This window comes from Mercurialis annua, linkage group LG6 (genome assembly GCF_937616625.2).
Source record: "Mercurialis annua linkage group LG6, ddMerAnnu1.2, whole genome shotgun sequence".
Classification (NCBI taxonomy): domain Eukaryota; kingdom Viridiplantae; phylum Streptophyta; class Magnoliopsida; order Malpighiales; family Euphorbiaceae; genus Mercurialis; species Mercurialis annua.
The window spans coordinates 37,517,969-37,536,670 of NC_065575.1; the positions used below are offsets into that span (position 1 = coordinate 37,517,969).

The 18,702-nt window shown below is 32.9% G+C and overlaps 3 protein-coding genes across 4 annotated transcripts; 2 read left to right on the plus strand and 1 right to left on the minus strand.

Moving 5' to 3' along the window:
• The first annotated feature begins 3,459 nt into the window (after positions 1-3,459).
• Positions 3,460-7,546, plus strand: LOC126686721 (protein ABC transporter 1, mitochondrial). Its single transcript, XM_050380924.2, has 8 exons — positions 3,460-4,169; positions 4,281-4,506; positions 4,873-5,025; positions 5,336-5,494; positions 5,790-5,949; positions 6,400-6,509; positions 6,667-6,783; positions 6,907-7,546. The coding sequence occupies exons 1-8, from the start codon at positions 3,631-3,633 to the stop codon at positions 7,309-7,311; spliced, it is 1,869 nt and encodes a 622-aa protein (XP_050236881.1). The 5' UTR covers positions 3,460-3,630; the 3' UTR covers positions 7,312-7,546.
• A 1,663-nt stretch (positions 7,547-9,209) lies between these two features.
• LOC126686722 (pectin acetylesterase 6) lies at positions 9,210-12,754 on the plus strand. 2 transcript variants are annotated; one of them, XM_050380926.2, is made up of 12 exons: positions 9,210-9,558; positions 9,803-10,015; positions 10,101-10,174; positions 10,657-10,743; positions 10,826-10,950; positions 11,056-11,116; positions 11,253-11,306; positions 11,390-11,467; positions 11,620-11,725; positions 11,838-11,983; positions 12,098-12,201; positions 12,453-12,754. In XM_050380926.2, the coding sequence occupies exons 1-12, from the start codon at positions 9,351-9,353 to the stop codon at positions 12,550-12,552; spliced, it is 1,356 nt and encodes a 451-aa protein (XP_050236883.1). In that variant the 5' UTR covers positions 9,210-9,350; the 3' UTR covers positions 12,553-12,754. The 2 variants fall into 2 exon arrangements, with proteins under 2 accessions (XP_050236883.1, XP_050236884.1); XM_050380927.2 differs by lacking the exon at positions 12,453-12,754 and having other exon boundaries at positions 9,213-9,558; positions 12,098-12,427.
• Positions 12,755-14,034: 1,280 nt separating this feature from the next.
• On the minus strand, positions 14,035-15,772 carry LOC126653468 (uncharacterized). The gene is made up of 2 exons (XM_050347369.2): positions 14,858-15,772; positions 14,035-14,607 (listed from the first exon to the last, which is right to left on the minus strand). Exons 1-2 carry the CDS (start codon positions 15,615-15,617, stop codon positions 14,525-14,527), a joined length of 843 nt encoding a protein of 280 aa, XP_050203326.1. The 5' UTR covers positions 15,618-15,772; the 3' UTR covers positions 14,035-14,524.
• Between the last annotated feature and the right edge of the window lie 2,930 nt (positions 15,773-18,702).

Here is an 18,702-nt window from a genome sequence, read left to right on the forward strand (position 1 = left end):
TCTTCATCTTATACTGGTTTGATCTTTGTAATTTAAAGTTTTCATCCTTTCTTTTGTTTTTCCTTTGTTTGCCATTTTTATTTCAAAAATTTCTGATGAAGCTGAAAGAATCCAGGGTGCTCATAATGATGTGGAGCTTACCCCTAGCTCTTTGTCTTATGAGCAAATCATTAAATATGCTTTGGATTATGATTTTCTTGAAATCTACCAGGTTTTAAAACCTGCTTCGAAATTTAGGGCGAATCATGTTTCTAATTCGCCAGATTAACTTCTTTTTTTTTGTTGAGCATTTTCTTGCCGGCATGAGAATTCCTATAGAGCCATTTTTGAAAGATATTTGTGAAAATTTGAGCGTTCCGCCAGGAAAACTTCATCCTAATGATGTTCGGGTAATTTTCTCTTTTCTCGAGTCTTGTAAGAGTTTATTTAATTACTTCTATTCTTTTTTGTAAAGACAAGGGTTTATTTATGCTAGCGGTAGGCTTGATCATTCACTTTTTGTTCTTCCTTCTAAGTTTGGATCCCTATGTTTTTCTTAGTTATGCATGAATCTTTTTCCTCTTTTCGTGAAGACTTTTCCAGTGGTAAAGTATTCCTTCTCTCTCTTCCGAAACTGATTGACGAAAAAATGAACTTTGCCAAATTTTATTGTTAGGATGCAAGGTTAAAAAGTCTAAGTACGGTGTGATCGGAGAAAAGTTTATTTCAAATTAGAGATAGAGTTTATAGTCGGAGAAAAACTTATTTAGGGTTAGAAATCGAGTTTGTGATTAGATAAAAACTTATTCTATCGCTAAAAAATAGAGTTCCAATTTTAGAGTGGACTAGAGATGGCCTAACACACTGAATTTTAGAGATGGCCACGGTTTACAAACTGATTTTTCTAATTTGAAACTATCAGTTTTACGGTTGAATATCAAAACCGGGTATAAGCCATTCCATGAACGGTTGTGGATCGGTTTGATATCAGACGGTTCAAAAAATATATTTAAAATTAAGTTAAAATTAATAGTAAAATAAAGATAAGTGATTATGTATACTTGAAAGTAAAAAAAACATGTGATTTACCATGAATTTTTATAATTAATTATATATGGTAGATATAACTATATATTATTATAAAAAATGAATAGTTATTATTTAAGGGGAATTATAAATTTTAGTAATTAATATTGAATATATGGTATATGATAATTATATATATCAATATAAAAAGAATAATAAATTTATAAATAATATACAAAAAATGTTAAAATTTAATAAATAATTTTTTATACATGTTATAATAATCGTACACTATATAAAAAAATTATGACAGATATATAAAAGGCCTAGTGGTGTCAAAAAGCCAAATATTTTTGACCTTTTGAATATCTATTCAAACATTTTAAGAGTTATAAATTTATTTTAATTCGAAATTTTTTTAGAATCAATTTAATTAAACCTACAACATCAGTTGAATATGTAAAAAAATTAAAAAATTAAAAAAACTTATTAGTTGGGATATCACATGATTTGGATAAATAGATTTTAAAAAATAAAATAAACTTCCAGTAAATTGATTAAATTATGATAAATTTACAACTTTTAAAAGATTTGAATAGATTTTTAAAAAATTAAAAAAGTTTGACTTTTTAATACTATTAGGCCTATATGAAAGATGTACTACATTTTGATAATTAATTATATATATTTGACAGGTATATTAAAAATAAATAAATATTGTCTTATATATTTATAGTAGAATATATTATAAATAATCATAATATGAAATATCAAAATATAATTATATATACATATGTATATTAGGATACAAAATATCTCCTTTTAAAAAGTTCAGGTTTGAAATTGAAATTGCTTATTTAGAATCAAAACTAGCAGTTCCGATTTCAATAGATGTATAAACTAGCCTGTAATCAATCTTTTCCAGTTCTGGGCCAAGTTAAGTCCGATTCAAAGTTGAGAAAATAAGAATAAATACTTATGTTTTTAAAAAATAATATGATTTTATATCCCAATAAAAAAAATATAACGAAAATATCTCTCCTAATATTTTTATTTTTTTACTTTAAGCCATTTGTTACTTTTTTTTCTCTATTTCTCTTTCTCTTTTTTTTCCCATTTCGTTTTCTTTTTTTTCTTTCATTTTTTCCTTCTTTATTCCTTCTTCATTTTCCTTCTCTATTTCATCATTCTTTCATCGCTCCGCCATCGCTCCGTTGTTCTTTCATATTTAATTTTAACAATTTTTTTCTTAACTCGTGGTGGTTATTACTATTTTTTTAATGGTCAGATTTAAATAAATTATTCTTGAATTTTTTTCAATTTCAGATCTAAAAATCTGCATAAAAACGATTTCATGGTATGAAAAAAATAATTTTCTACAGAAAAATATTTTTTTTGTAAAAAACAGCGTCTAATTATCATATGAGTACCACTGTATTATCATATCGGTATCATAACACTGTAGAGAAAAATATTTTTTTAGAAACAATACAAAATAATCATATCGATATTATTATTCATAATATTATCAAATTAATATAATAATATTATAAGATTATGATAATTGTATGATAAAATTATGATAATAATATGATATAATAATGATAATAGTATGATATAATTATGATAATAAATTAGATAAGGTTATGACAGTAGTATGATAAGATTTTATGTAGAAAAATAATAAGATTATGATAATAGTATGATACCTAGATGAAAAATAAATTACAAAACAATTATGATAAAAGATGATAATGTTATGTTACCTACATAATAATTGAGTAAAATCATAATTATTTTAAAACGGAGAATAAAAATATATATATCTGAAAAAAATGTGAAATATTTTCTAAAACTTATATGTGTTAATAAATAATATTTTTATTTTTTAAAATAAATATGTAAGCAGCCTTCCAAAATTTGACTAGATAGGGTTGAGTTTGACATGATTCAGTCCGGCTCATGATCACCTCTACCTACTTTTTTTTTGAGAATTCATCAAATTTGAATATAAAACAGTTACATTTGTAAGAAATTCAAAAAAATTCAAAAACTAAACCCGATAACCTGACATGGAACAGACAACGTGCTGCATGATTCGCAGATCTACTTATAAAAATAAAAACTAAATTATCTAACTATTTCGCCAATAAAGTGTCGTCGTCGCTTAATCATCACCATCACTCGCAAATTGATTTATAAAATTAGAAACTACAGCCGTGACATCGTATACGATAACGATGTGAGCATCTCCACCAATCCATTTTCGAATAGGTTTACAAAAGCCCAAGGCTCAATGATAACACCTAAGTCTTACAAAATTTTAAAATTGAAGCCCAACTATCATCCAATTTGGGCTTTGTTGTTAAATGACGCATGTCCAAAACTTGCTTCCAAATCTTATGGAAGAGACAAGTACCACGTCAACTTTCCCTATTTTAGCCGCTTCTATTTTCGGACACGTCAGATAAACAAAAAAGAAAAAAAAAGAAAATTACAAACTCCGCTCCTTCAACCTCCGTCCAAACTTTTCATAGCTCAAAAATCATAACAGAATTTCAAAATTTCTGAAAACCAAATTCATTTCAAATAAAAAGAAACTGACAAATTAAAGCGCGGGATGATATGACGTCGTTTAAAGAGATTGGGAGGATCGCTAATGGACTCTCCCTAGTTGCTAAAGAAATCGCAAAACGCTCCGGTAAATCACTCGACACCGCCGCCGCAACCGGAGACTTCCAAACCCTAATAACCTCCACCGCCAAAAAAGCTATAACCTCCGTTACAGATATATCGGGCCTTACTAAAGGAAATGTCCGCGAGTTTTCTCCTCCCACTAGGCCCAAAGAGTCCGTCGTTTACTTTGACAGCCAAATTACTGACCCGGAAGAGCCCGGCCCAGTTCAATCGCAATCCGTTAATGTTAAAGAAAATAACAGTAATACAACCGGTGATGATGCTAATCCTGCCGTTGCCGAAGATATTAATGGCGAGATTCAGGTTCCGATCAATGAAATTGTTGGTGTAGAGAAACAATTTGAGGTTGGTGGCAATGCCGGTGACGGAGGAGAGATCGCGGCAGCCGCACCACCGGTGATTGAATTAAAGAGAAGGAAATCGAGAGTGAGGAGTGTTCCGTCGACACCGTTTTCTAGGGCAATTGGGTGAGTTTTGTTTTTCTAAAATGAAAATTTGTTCAGCTTAATCAGCTGAATTTAGTGCAATGTGTTTTGTTATATTGTTAACTTAGAATTTATTATAACTTTTTAAAAAAGGTTTGCTGGTCTAGGAGCTGGGCTAGCATGGGGGACAGTTCAAGAATCTGCAAAGAGGCTGGTGTATGGTACACCAAGTTCACCAGACAAGCAATCTGCTCTTTCCCCATTTTTATCTGAAAAAAATGCTGAGCGTTTGGCCCTTGCGCTGTGTAGAATGCGTGGAGCTGCTCTTAAATTGGGGCAAATGCTCAGTATACAGGATGAATCTCTTGTTCCTGCTCCGGTATGCTAAGTTGTTCATGTATGTATATATGTGTTAGTATATGTTTATTTATGAATTTTGATTCTAGGAGGTTTATTTTACCAAATAGTTAGTGCATCGGTAGGATTAGTTGTGGATATAACAATTTTGATATTTATAATGGGGCATTTATCAAGCTCTATAAGCCTATTATTTCTCTTAGATGGTAGAAATTTAAGTTTGTGGTAGCTTCTGTTTAATAGAGTGCGACGATTATTATAGTAAGAGAATAATAACATTTTCTTTTGAATGCATGTTGAAGTTGATTGTTGTCTCTTCGAGAACAATCAATGCCGTTTTCTAGGGTGTTTGTTACATGACTATTGTAAAAATCTTTCATTTTTATAGATCTTGGCTGCTTTAGAAATTGTCCGTCAAGGGGCTGATGTGATGCCAAGGAAGCAACTCAATCAAGTTTTGGATGCTGAATTGGGTTCTGACTGGACAACTAAGCTAACAAGTTTTGACTATGAACCAATTGCTGCTGCAAGTATTGGCCAGGTGATGTAACAGAGTTTTGTTTACTAGAATTTCCTATTTGTGCTGTAGTCTGTACTATACTTCAAGCTACCTAGGGTTTCTCTATTAAATTAGGGAAGCAGGCTATTGGCTTTTGGGAACAATGCGTGTGCTACCTTTTTATGCTATACGTTCCTGATTGCTCTATGCATGGAGCATACTTCTTGCTTCAGATTTATAAACCCATTTACCATGGATGTTGTCTTTTGCGTACATATCTATCATCTAGTTCTTGTGCAATTTTTAATTTTGAAGGCTTATTGTGGCCTAACTATTCATCCATAATTTATAGGTGCACCGAGCAGTTACAAAGGATGGTTTGAATGTTGCAATGAAAATTCAATACCCTGGTGTTGCTGATAGCATTGATAGTGACATTGATAATGTCAAACTTCTCTTGGATTATACAAATCTAATTCCGAAAGGACTTTTTATTGAGAGAGCTATGAAGGTGAGTAATGAGTATGCTATTTTTGTTTGGATATATGCCAAACATGCTTACCCTTTTGAGCTATGGCTTTGTTCTGCACATGAATCCTTTCAAGTGATGGTGTTATCTTGGTTTTATTATATACTATCAGCAACATGCGCGCTATTCTATTTTTTTTCCTTGTGATGGTTGCTACTATCATTAATTCTACAAAGCTTCAAAATCTGGTCACTTTTTCATGGTAGCTACAAGATAATTGATATGTGTCTGCAACTATTGAAATTGGATGCTAACCTGTTTTATCAAATTTATTAAGGTGGCAAAAGAAGAATTATCTCGTGAATGTGACTATGTGTTGGAGGCAACAAATCAGAAGCGGTTCCGTGAACTACTATCTGACGTTAAGGGTTACTATGTTCCAATGGTTGTAGATGAGCTTTCATGCAAGAGAGTATTAACTACAGAACTTATTTCCGGTAATGCCTTTTTTCCACTTATGTGAATATTTTGAAATGAAATTGGATTACTCATTACTGTACCATTTTAATAAGAGCTGTGTTGTGAATGCTCTTAAACAACATAAACAGAAAACTGAAGTAGAACTAGTATAGGTTTACAACTTCACATTGCACAAGAATAGAAATAAAATTTCAAGAGATGTGGATGAACTTACGCCAAAATGAACCATGTGCTAGCTACTATGCATTAAAAGGCGAGAAGAGGTTAAGATAAGTAATAAATATGAATTTGATATGTTATACTGCAACTTTCTACTTCACTAGATAACTGTCCTCTCCTTCCTCGCTTTGCCATTAATCAAAACGGAGTTTGGATCTTACTGTGGCTATGCTGCAACCTGACATTAATATCCATTCTTTTTTTGTTCTTTTCGTAAATTGGGAACTGTGGCTGTTTTTGTTATGCAGGAATTCCAATTGATAAGGTGGCCTTACTGAATCAAGAAACTCGTAATTATGTCGGGACAAGGCTGTTAGATCTCACATTGATGGAGTTATTTGTATTCCGATTTATGCAGGCGAGCCCTTAATATTAACCTTACAAATAAATTCTCTGGTTTTTCCCTTACGCCTCTAAAATGGTCGTCAAGCTTCCTTAGATGTTCAAAATGCAGTTGCTTTTGTAGGATTCCTTATAGCAAAGTGATCAACTATGTTTATATTTTGCTGGTGCAGACTGATCCTAATTGGGGCAATTTCCTGTATGACGAGGCCACGAAAACTGTAAACCTTATTGACTTCGGAGCAGCTCGCGATTATCCCAAAAGTTTTGTTGATGATTATTTAAGAATGGTAATCCTTTTCACCAACTTTTTCTACAGTTGGCGAATTTCAGTTCTAGGGCTTTTTGTATAGGCTTACTATGTTATCCTTAAGCTGTATATACTGATGAATTTCGCCTGAATTTACATTTAGGTTGTTGCATGTGCAAATGTTGAGAGGGATGCAGTTATTGAGATGTCAAGAAGACTAGGATTTCTTACAGGAATGGAGTCGGAGATAATGCTGGACGCCCATGTTCAAGCTGGTTTTATCGTGGGATTGCCATTCTCTAAGCCCGGTGGATATGATTTTCGATCTACCAATATTACCCAAAGTGTTACAAACCTTGGGGCTACCATGTTGAGACACAGGCTCACTCCACCACCAGAAGAATCTTACAGCCTTCACAGAAAGCTTTCAGGTGCATTTTTGGCTTGCATCAAGCTTGGGGCAGTTGTACCATGTCGGGAGCTGTTACTTGATGTCTATAAGAATTATCGATTTGATGACAATGATGCTAATGAGGTCTTATCAAGGAGCGAGTCAGTTTCTCAATAGGTTTTCGACTCTTTATTTTTTAAAATTATTCTTTAGTATGCAATAATATGGTTGGGTGAGATTGTGAACCAACCTCTGTGATGGGTGTAGATTTTGACCGGCAGACTCAGAGATGTAGTTCAAGTTTGATCCAAATGAGAAGATAGAAGTGAGTTAAAATCACCCATCTGATTGTATAAACCTCATTGATTCTTTGCACACAGTACAAGATAATTGTGTTTTATATCCTTAAAAATTACCTTATGATAAACAATTGAAGCTGATATAATAGAGTCAAATGTTGGGTCGTACAACTTTGTTGGTGTAGCCATCCCAAAAGAATAGAATAATCAATCACTTATGATTAACCTCACTTTATCCGAGCAATAAACAGAACACCTAATTTTTAGGAAGTGGTCTACTGTATTTGTTTTTGGTGATTTTATTGTATCAGATAGAATTATAAAGTTTAGTAATTCTGTAACAAGGAGCGCCATAAATTCAAATTAATAAAGAATATTTGTACTCTAATTATTTAAAATCAATTGAAATATTAGAATTGTAAGACAATACAGAACACTTGATTTGAACTAAAAATAATCTATACTTGTATTTTATGGACAAAAACAAAAAAGAAAGGGCGTTTTTATAATTTAATCATGATTTATAAAGTTGTCAGCTTTATACAACAATTATTATTATTTGGTAAATTGATAGACCGATTGAGAATCTACTGAAGATTAATCCGGAGGTTATTACAATTGGTCATGTCAGTGACACATCAAAACACATTGTTTTGGATTGTTATACATAAATTCCTACGTTTTTGTACTTTTTTTTTTGGTAAGCCCATCCGGTTTCCAAGGATTCGCCCTGACTAATCCGGATCCGACCCGCGTCGCGCACCTGGCATGGTGGGTGAGTCTGCCAGTGGAAATTTTCTGCATTCACAAGGACTCGAACCCGAGACCTTGCTTAAGCGATACCAAGCCGCTTACCACTTGGACCAACTCCCATTGGTTACGTTTTTGTACTTTAATCATGTTTAAAATTATATCATTTTATAATATTTGTAAAATTGAATATATTACATTTATGTTTTAAATCTATATTACTTTTAGATATTAATAAAGTTAAATCAATCTAAATTTAATTATTGCTAGATTTGAATTGATTTAATTTTAATTGAGACTATTTAACATTTTAATTCATTAGGATTTATATTTAAATTTAAATGAAAACATATCATATAATTAAAAATAAATCAAATAAACTATACTCTTGTCATACAAACATGATGAAAAAGCTAGTTATGACATCATATTAGTCTATATAAATTACATTCCAAATCGATTTGAATTTGTTATTTAAAAGTTATATAGATTTAAATTATAATTTAATTGTTTATTTTTATAAATATTATAAAATGCTTCCATTCCAAATGTGATTTAATTGCAAGACATATAAAATTCGTGATCAAATTACAAAAGCGTAAAAAGTTCATAAATTTATTTATAAATAATGTAAAATGTGTTTTGAAGTGTCACGAATATGGCCAATAATAATAATTTTCGGCTTCCACATTAGCAATCTTTACCGTATTTTTAATTGGAGTATGAGTTTGCAAAAAAAAAAATGGTAGTTGGTGTATGAATTATAAATCACAATAAGATCATAAAAAGATGTTGTCTGTTTGGTTTGGGTTGGGTTGATGAAAACAGGTGTAATAAAGAACTAACATGCAAAGAGTAATAATAATGTAGAAGATAATGGGAAGGAGAAAAAGAGGGAAGAAATTAAGAGAAAGGTGATGTTGGGGTCCCCGATTAAACTACAACACATAAAGTATGAAAAAGACAACAACGGTCTTCTGCACCATATCATTTATTATTATTGTTTTTTTCTTGTGACTTGCGTTTGAAAAGTGTTGTCTGACCATCATTGACTTACAAACTCTTGTTTTCTTTGTCAGAAATAGAAACAGTCACCATTTTTTAATCAGCTCACTCTGCTTCACTCTGCTCTTCTCCTCATTTTGCAGACACACAGGAAGAACAGCAATGAAGCAGGAGATGCTGTCGGCGGTCATGCTTTTGTATGTCTGTGGTGTGTTGTTGATCGCGGTGGTTGTGGGCGGATCTGTCGATGTTTTTCAAGATTCTAAAGACATTTCGTTTCTAGACAGTGATGCTTCTTCTTCACCGGCAGCTCCAAAACCTCTTATGATTGGCCTTACTCTTATTCAGGGAGCTGACTCCAAAGGAGCTGGTAATTTCACTTCTTTATTATGTTCTTCTGTTCATATCAGCTCATTGTTGCAGAGATTTTGAATTTTTTGATTAGAAAATGTGGAATTAATACCAATGAATTATAGCTCGAACTATAAGCGCTCGCCAACAATCTGCTAGGTTGTGTCTTCTATTTCTTCCACAAGCGCTCGCCTCTTTAATCATATATAAAAAGGAAAAATACTCTAGAATTAATGCTTTACTGTAATGTCTGTCACTGTCAGTATGCTTGGATGGAACATTGCCGGGTTACCACTTGCATCGCGGGTCTGGATCGGGTCTAAACAGTTGGGTCATTCAATTGGAGGGAGGTGGATGGTGTGATACCATCAGAAACTGTGTTTACCGCAAAACTACTCGCCGGGGTTCTTCTAAATTTATGGAAAAAATAATTCCTTTCACAGGAATTTTAAGCAATAAGCCTCAAGAAAATCCTGGTAAACTTTCATTATTTTTGCTAGTTTCACCTACAATTTCTAATTGTATTGTCTGTTTTATGATTTTAATCTTTTCAAATTGCAGATTTCTTTAACTGGAACAGAGTCAAGTTACGGTATTGTGATGGGGCATCATTCAGTGGGGACTATCATAATGAGGTTGGTTGAAATGTCTCATCTTTCTTTATCCTGTAAAAAAGTTTGATGATCCACAAACATAAGCTTTTCTGTAAATGGCAACATATTGGAAACTAGTCATTAATATAAGGTTTAGGTGCAAATTAAATCACGAATTTTAGCACAATTTGCAATTATAACACGAACTTTAAAATTTAGCAGAATCAGTCACGACTTTCATGTTTTGGCAAATCGGATTACCGAGCTATTTCCGGTGAAAACAAATATTGACGTGGACATCATAATATAAACTATTCCGGTAGCCACATTAGCATTTTTTCAACGGAAATTAGATTTGTGTTCCAATTTGCCGAAAAACTGAAAGTTGGTTGCTAATTTTGCAAAGTTTTAAAGTTAGTGTCTTAATTGCAAATAAGCTAAAGTTCATATTTATTTTGCAATTAACCCTCGATAAATTTGGCTGTTAAAATCATTAATTTATTAATTAAGGACTGCTATTTCAGGCTGCACAGCTTAATTTTCGAGGACAGCGAATCTGGTCAGCTGCAATGGAGTATCTAATGGCTGAAGGAATGAAGAATGCCAATCAGGTATTTAATTTATTACTCTTATCTCTCATTAGTTGCATATTTCTTGCAGCTCTATGAACACTAGATAAATTTTGCATTCCAGGCTCTTCTTTCTGGATGCTCTGCTGGAGGTCTAGCTTCCATAATACATTGTGATGAGTTTAAGGACTTATTTCCACAATCTACCAAAGTGAAATGCTTAAGTGATGCCGGATTGTTTCTTGATGCGTAAGAACCAGTTTCTTATTACTCGTTTATAATTTGTATCCACGTATATAGTTCGAATGTAATGTAAAAGATTCTAATTTATTCAGTGTCGTAAATCTTCTGTAGGATTGATGTTTCTGGTAACCGCACGCTACGACATATGTATGAAGGTGTAGTTAGCTTACAGGTATAGATGGCTACTACATTGTGAAAAATCATTCTCTGGATAAACATTAACAGAACTTCATTGCTGCAGTATTTTGTCTTATATTTATGCCCAATTTTTAACAACTGATGATTAACTGATCGGTATGAAACATTAGGAAGTGCAAAAGAATCTGCCAAGTGCTTGTACCGACCACCTGGATCCAACTTCAGTAATTATTCATCTTTTTGTTATGGCTTGGCTTTTGTTCGGGTGGACATTATTAAAGAAGAATTTATGACTCTCTATCTGCAGTGCTTCTTCCCCCAGAATTTGATTGCTAATGTTAAGACTCCATTATTTCTACTCAATGCAGCCTATGATGCATGGCAGGTACTTATTTTCATATTACTTTTGTTTCTGGTAATATCAGTTCATTTATTGTCTATGGAAAGGGCTGATCATATGATGCTGCCCGTGCTTTTGGATCTAGAACTTGCTTTGTTGTTACTGCATAACTTGGGTTAGCTTTGGTTATTTATCAGGTTCAAGCTAGTTTAGCTCCACCAACAGCTGATCCTCAAGGTTCTTGGAAAGAATGCAAACAAAATCATGCACAATGTAATTCATCTCAGATCCAATTTTTTCAAGGTGAATTACGATTTCTTATTTTTTTTCTTTTAATATGTAATATGTTATTTCATTTGGACGTGTTTATCGGTTATTTTGCATGCTTATTTCTCCTTTATTTTGTATTGGACAGACTTCAGGAAACAAATGCTAGATGCCATAAACGTCTTCTCAACGAAAAGACAAAACGGTTTATTCATAAATTCATGCTTTGCTCATTGCCAATCTGAGAGACAAGACACGTGGTTTGCTAGCGATTCTCCCGTCATGGCCAACAAGGTACCTAAACTAAACTCCAGTTTCTAAATATTAGAACATCTTTAGCAAACATAAATTTGATATCTGCAGTTCAATCCCATTAAATTTAACTATATTATGTTCATCGATACGCAGAGGATTGCAGAATCTGTCGGTGACTGGTATTTTGATCGCGTTGATGTTAAAGCTATCGACTGTGCATATCCCTGTGATAGTAGCTGCCATAATCTAATTTTCAAGTGAGTGAAAAATTTATTGCTTCCTCATTTACCATTGTAAAAAATTGTAACATTAATTTATTTTCACGACCTTTCATCATCACCATCATCGACCAGCAACATCCTCCGTTATGTTATTCATTAGTTTATTATTGTCTCAGTAGAACAGTCAAGTTCACTGAGCTAAAAAATTGTTATGAAGTTAAGAATCTTCAAGTAAGATGATAAGCTAAATGGCTTTGTTATTCTTCTTTTTCTCTTTCACTATGCAGTGGTGTTACTTCAACAATAATATTCTACGAGTCGTCGGGATTAAAAACGACCCCGTTAAATCTGCTTAGCTCATTCTTGATAGTACTAACCTGGTACTAAAATTAGTAGAGTTTCAGTTTTATTGATGAAACGTAATTGTTATCTGGAAAATCTATAGATGTGTTAGCTCTTACATTTTTTTTTTTTTTTTGAGAAAGTGTTAGTTCTTACAGTTGCTCAAGTGTGTAACATCTTGGTGTCGTATTCATCAACCACCTACATTAATTTGCAGTTATTATTTAAAGATTCTTTCAAATCATAATCAGCAATTATTTAAAGATCCTTGCAAATCATAGCCTTCCATTTGTATATATCAAATAGGTATATAGTTATCAACAACAACTTCACCAACACTTTTGATTAGATTTTATTTTTGAATATATTGGAAGAATAAAATCAAAAATTGTAATGATTTTTTTTGAAAAATTAGTTGGTATGAGTTTCGGATATACACAATGTTCTATTATCTAGATTGCAGATTGTTTTTCATCTTCCTTTAATAAATTTGAATATCATGCCTATATAATTTATAAAATCTAAATAGTAAAAACGCTACTATCTTTTTATACAAAAAAATTATACAACACAACAGTTGCACCATGTTTTTCGTGCAATAAACCAATAATGATAAGAAAACAATATAATTAAAAGATATTCTGTCGCAAATGCTTATTGACTTGTTTTAAATATGACATGACAAACGGTTGTGTGAGATAAACTCTCATTTATACATGCAAGAAATTATAAGCATCTGTTGTTGGCTGTCGAGGTGTAGCCGAAATGAGCCAACTCGCAAGCTATTTGTTTCAGAAAATACCTGAAATCGACTTGATCAAACTCGAGTTCGAGCTACACGAGTTCGATTACTGAGTCGGTCGAAGTCAAGCATTAAAGCGAGTCAAGCATATAAGATTGCAAACCTAATCAAGTTTTAATTAATTATTTTTTTACTTTTTATGATTATATATATTTATTATGATAATACCTTTATTCTTTATGTGTACTCAAGCCTTAATTGTTCTACCAAGTGCGAGTTTCTAAAAGCGAGTTTGAATTGAGTTTTGATTTTTAAATTTTATAGTTAAGTCGAGCTGAATTTGGTAATATTTCATCATAATGCTTCTTTTTTTCCAAACGCGCAATCTTCCAAAAATGATGAAACAATATCACCATGAAATGATGTTCAATGACATTATCAAGCTCTTCTTTTTCTGTTTATCTCTTCTTTGCTTCATATACATTAAATAAATTTATTTGTAGATAAAGTCATTCCAATAAATTAGAATCAGGACACTCATTAATGGAAAGGTGACCAAGAAATGCCTGCAGGATAAACTTAAACAAAAAAAATCTTGATAGCATCATTTCTTTTTCTTTTTAATTGGCAGAAACTTCAACAAACATAATAATGAAAATCTCTACAAAGACTAAATAACTTCACTTTCTTGAATTTTTTTCCAACACATTTGAATTGTAAACACAATCTCACTGACTCCCTATGCTCTAATCACTCAAATCAATAGCAAAATAACAAATGTTAACTACACAAAAGCTCCAAAAATAGCAATAATAATCAAATGTTTTGAGTCAACCAACCAACAAATGCCTCCAACACCCACCAAACCATATTTACAGCAGTGAAAAAAAAGTATTTACACAAGGAAAGTGGTGAGACTCTGACCCTGAAATCCCAATACCAAAATCAACATAACCTTTCAAATTTTGTAAGGATAATGGACTCAAATCTCCATTTTCACATCCACTCAACTTGATTAGCTAGTCTAGTTAAGAAATTGAAATTGAAACAAAAGAAAAAAAATACAAAATGTGCAAAATGAAAAGTATGGATAAAACAGCGGCGTAGCCAGAAAATTTAGTCGAGGTGGGCGAACTATAAGAAAAGAAACTCTAACCGACGATTTTTTTTTCATAACAACGAGGGTGGAGCTCGAAATCATGACTTTTTCTCTTAAGAAACAAGCTTGTGATTGGCTCCGCCACTACATAAGAATCCACAGATAGATATCAGTAGTCAGAACTTAGAAGCAGTAGATGCAAGTGCTACTGCCTGTGCCCACATCTTTAGTCTCGCCTTTACATCTCTTGGATCATCACCTATATCATTAAATTAACAAACTTTAGCACTCAAGTAAACACTAATTCACTGCAAAGTCTCAATCTTTACAGTCATCGTCTAGGTTTCGGTGTTTTACAAGCGTTTTCGGAAACAAAAACTCGAAAAAAAATCATCATACAACAATGCAAGAGAAACCAATTTCTCTCATACTTTTAATTACTTAAACCACTTCAAAATTCTTGAATTATGTAACTAATAAACAAGAAAAAGAAGATCAAGAACACAAACCAGGGCTAGAAATCCGCCAATTGGCAATCGGAGAATTGCCACCACTGCTTGTATTCGTATCAAGATTGGATCCTGAAACCGAGACCCGACTGTGCTCCAATTCAAATCCAAGGTCTCTACAAGCTTTCACTTCATCTAAATCCATACACAACGTCCTTTTACCTCCCTTTGGCCTTGTAATTACCATAACCCCTCCATTTTCACTTTCACCGCTAAAACTATTACTATACCCATAATAATTACCCTGCGTACCCGCAGTAATTCCCTCCTCTTCCTTCTTTTTTTCACTTTTTTCACTGTCCAACTCTCTAATAACCCTTCTTTTCCTTCTAAAATTACCCTTCTTCACACTCCTTCCCCGAGCTTCATTCTCACTTGCATACTCCTTCCCCACCCCAGAACCACCACCGCCGCTGCGGATTCTCCGGCGAGGTGGAGTCGCCGGAAGTGAGTAACACCCGGGTTCTTTATCCGAACCCGACGAAAGATCAAGCATGGTTATAATTCCTTCTTTATTATTATGATCAGAAAGCTCTTCGTCAGCATCAAAGCTCTCGATAGATAATCTTGACATGAACATCTTCATCCCGTCACAATCTTGATAATCAAGATCATCTTCGTTAGTGTACATGGAGCTTGTACAGACTGATAATCTTGATAAGTTATGCTGTTGCGGGTGGTGATCGTAGTACCCGTCGTCCGTACTGTCGTGTTCGTAGTAATCAAAAGTACCCATGTTCAAATTCTCATCGGAGGCCATGTAATAATGTAAAGTTTGATTAAAAAAAGTAGAACGGAAAGAAAAAAAATGATGATCAAAGTGATGAACAAAGTGGAAAAATGATTGTGGCTTTTGGGTATCTAAGAATCATTCGTTTTTCATTTCATGATAAGGTGAGAGAAGGGTAAACTTAATCACTTGCTCAACATTCTCATTTATACTGCATTTTACTTTCTCTTTTTTTTTTCCTAATTTGCCCTTTTATCCACGTGTCACTCATGTTTATATTTTTTAATGAAGGGTCGTCTTGAACTTGTAAAAGAAGTTTAGATTAAATTTGATTTTTTTGATAATTTAGTTAATAATTCTTTAATATAAGTCTAATTAGAGGTGGCCACGGTTCATAACCCGCCGGTTCCGGTTCGGAACCGCCGGGTTACGGTTCAAGAAAAAGTGGAACCGGCCCGGAACCGCCTAAGAGACGGTTCCATGACGGTTCGGAACCAGACGGTTCCGGTTCCGGTTCCGGTTTAGGACGGTTTAAAAAAAATTAAAAAAAAATTAAAATTTAATTACTAAAAATGTAATTTAACAATAAAATAACTCACGGAAATAATATTACAAGAAAATAAATTCTTTTTTCTTTTAAATTAAAATATTAATCAAAAATTTAACTAAAATAAATATAACATATATTTTATTGCAAAAGTAAATATATTATATGATAAAGATATAATATATATATTAAAAATATACAATATATATTTTTTATCAACGGGTTCGACCCTTGAACCGCCGGTTCCGACCCAGAACCGCCGGTTCACGGTTCAACAAATATGGAACCGGCCCGGAACCGCCTTTATACGGTTCCGGGCCGGTTTTAGTCCGGTTCCGGATTTGACCGGTTCTGGGCCGGGTTTGACCGGGCTGGTTCCGGGCCGGTTCACGGGCTGACCCGGCCCATGGCCACCTCTAAGTCTAATCTCATTATTGCATTTATAAAGCATGGGGAGGAAATTGTAAAAATATTAAAAAGATAAACTCCCTCAGTCCAATAGAGTTGTTCATTTTAAAAATTGTTTTTGTTCTAAAATTCTTATCCACTTTTAAAAAGTAACAATTATAAAATTTAATTTTTTATTCTATTTCTATTTAAATTCCACTAATAACGTAAAATAAAAATAGACTCAATATTAAATAAGGATATAATTAAAAAATAGAGAAAAATATTTAAAATCAATAACACTAATTATGTTTTCTTAAACTGTGAGATATCGGCAAAATGGACAATTTTATTGAAAATGGGGGAGTATATTGTAAGGGTTTAGTTTATCTTTTTTTTCTCTTCAAAATTAAGCTTATTTTGTGTATTTTTCACCATTGGATAAATTATTATTTCTCTCATCCAATACTAAATTTAACAAAGTAAGCTAAAAAAATATAACTCTAAAAAAACCACATTTTAGTTGATACAAAACATAAAACAAAAATTATGAAAATATTGAAATTAAATAAATAAACATTGTAAATATTTTTTATGGAGTTCTTTAATAGTTAAGGAGTAAGGAATTTTTGGTATTTGTGGGCAAAATTGATTCCACGGCCTTAATAAAAATCTGTCCAATACACGTATCTTTTTAAGATGTAGCACATTCGTTTTTTCATACACTTTTAATTTACAAAGTGTTAAAATAAATTAAGTTTAATTTATATAAATTCGATTTGTAAATTTAAAGACTGGAGTGGCCTTTTAACTCTCTCTTTTTCTACCGCAACTTAATATGGAATCAGTTGGAATTCGTAATCAGGTTACCCAGTATTAGTGGTTGAGTAAAATGCAAATTGTGGTCCAAGTCTAAGCTCTAAAATTTAAAAGAAAAAAAACAGACTATTTATTCAGTAATTAGAAGTTTCTAACAATTTGGTTGGATAAAGACGAATAAAATAATGGGATTAAGAACTCCAGACGTCAAAAAACTTGAGGATTAACGTACAGGATAAAAGTTCAAAAAGAGTGTCCCACCACCACTAAAAAACTAACACGTAGACTTTGATGATTGCTGCAGTCCTTATTAGAATAGAATTGGTTTGCCAGTGAGTTCCTAAAGAAGAAAAGGGATTTGGCGTGAGTGCACGATTTCCAACGACACTGAGCTAAATAAAAACAAAATGGTCAATAGTCACGGGTCCATTTGGCTCACCACCACTACTTAATTATGGCTCCTATTCTCGTTAGTCAAGCTCAGGTGGGTTCGGTTCAGCTCTCTGCTCAGTCTCATTGGTGGTGTGGCCCTTTCTAACATTTTACCGGCCGCTCATAATTCACATGCACATTATCTCTCTGCTTTTTTTGTGCTATTCTTTGTTCGTATTCAACCCCATGTTACTTTTATCATTGTTATTTTTGCGTTCATTTCAATGGAAAGAATTGCATTCAATGGGATCCTAACTGATTGAGTACCTCATGATGATGCCAAATTATGGTCATTTGCTCGCTATTTGTCGGAATGGGGGCGGCGGTCCCATTCCGATTTCGAGATGTTCGATGATCGGATAGTTATTTTGGAGGGAATCAATACCAAAATGATAGAAGCAGCTAACATTATGTGCATATATAAATTAAAAATCTAACTACTTTGTCACAAAAGGAGTGTGCATTTAATAGTTACGAGTTTGGAGTAAGAGTGCAAGGGTCTTTTCTTGCTCCTTTTTTCTCCTCTTCTAAAATCTTCTCCTCTCTTTAGAGTATTTATAGAGAATAATAATTTAGTAGTCGAGTCGCCCTTTATAGAGACAGTTTCCTTTCATAGTCGAGAATCGCCCCTCTATTAGGCATTTTCCTCTCCTCTTTTACTCCTCTTTAATGAAGAAGCAACAACTTCTCCATTGATAGAAACATTGATTGCAATATTGTTTTAACTTTTTTTTATTTTTATTTGGCAAAAGGTACAAAAAAACTCTTGTAGTTTTCACAAAAGTACAAATCAGCCCTTTTACTTTTTTGGGGTATAATTAAGCCCTCTTTATTTTCAAATAGAACAAATAACCCCTTCCATCCAACATCATTAGAAACACTCGTTATCGGCTGACATGTCTCTCATAATCATATAGGAAAAAAGTTCAA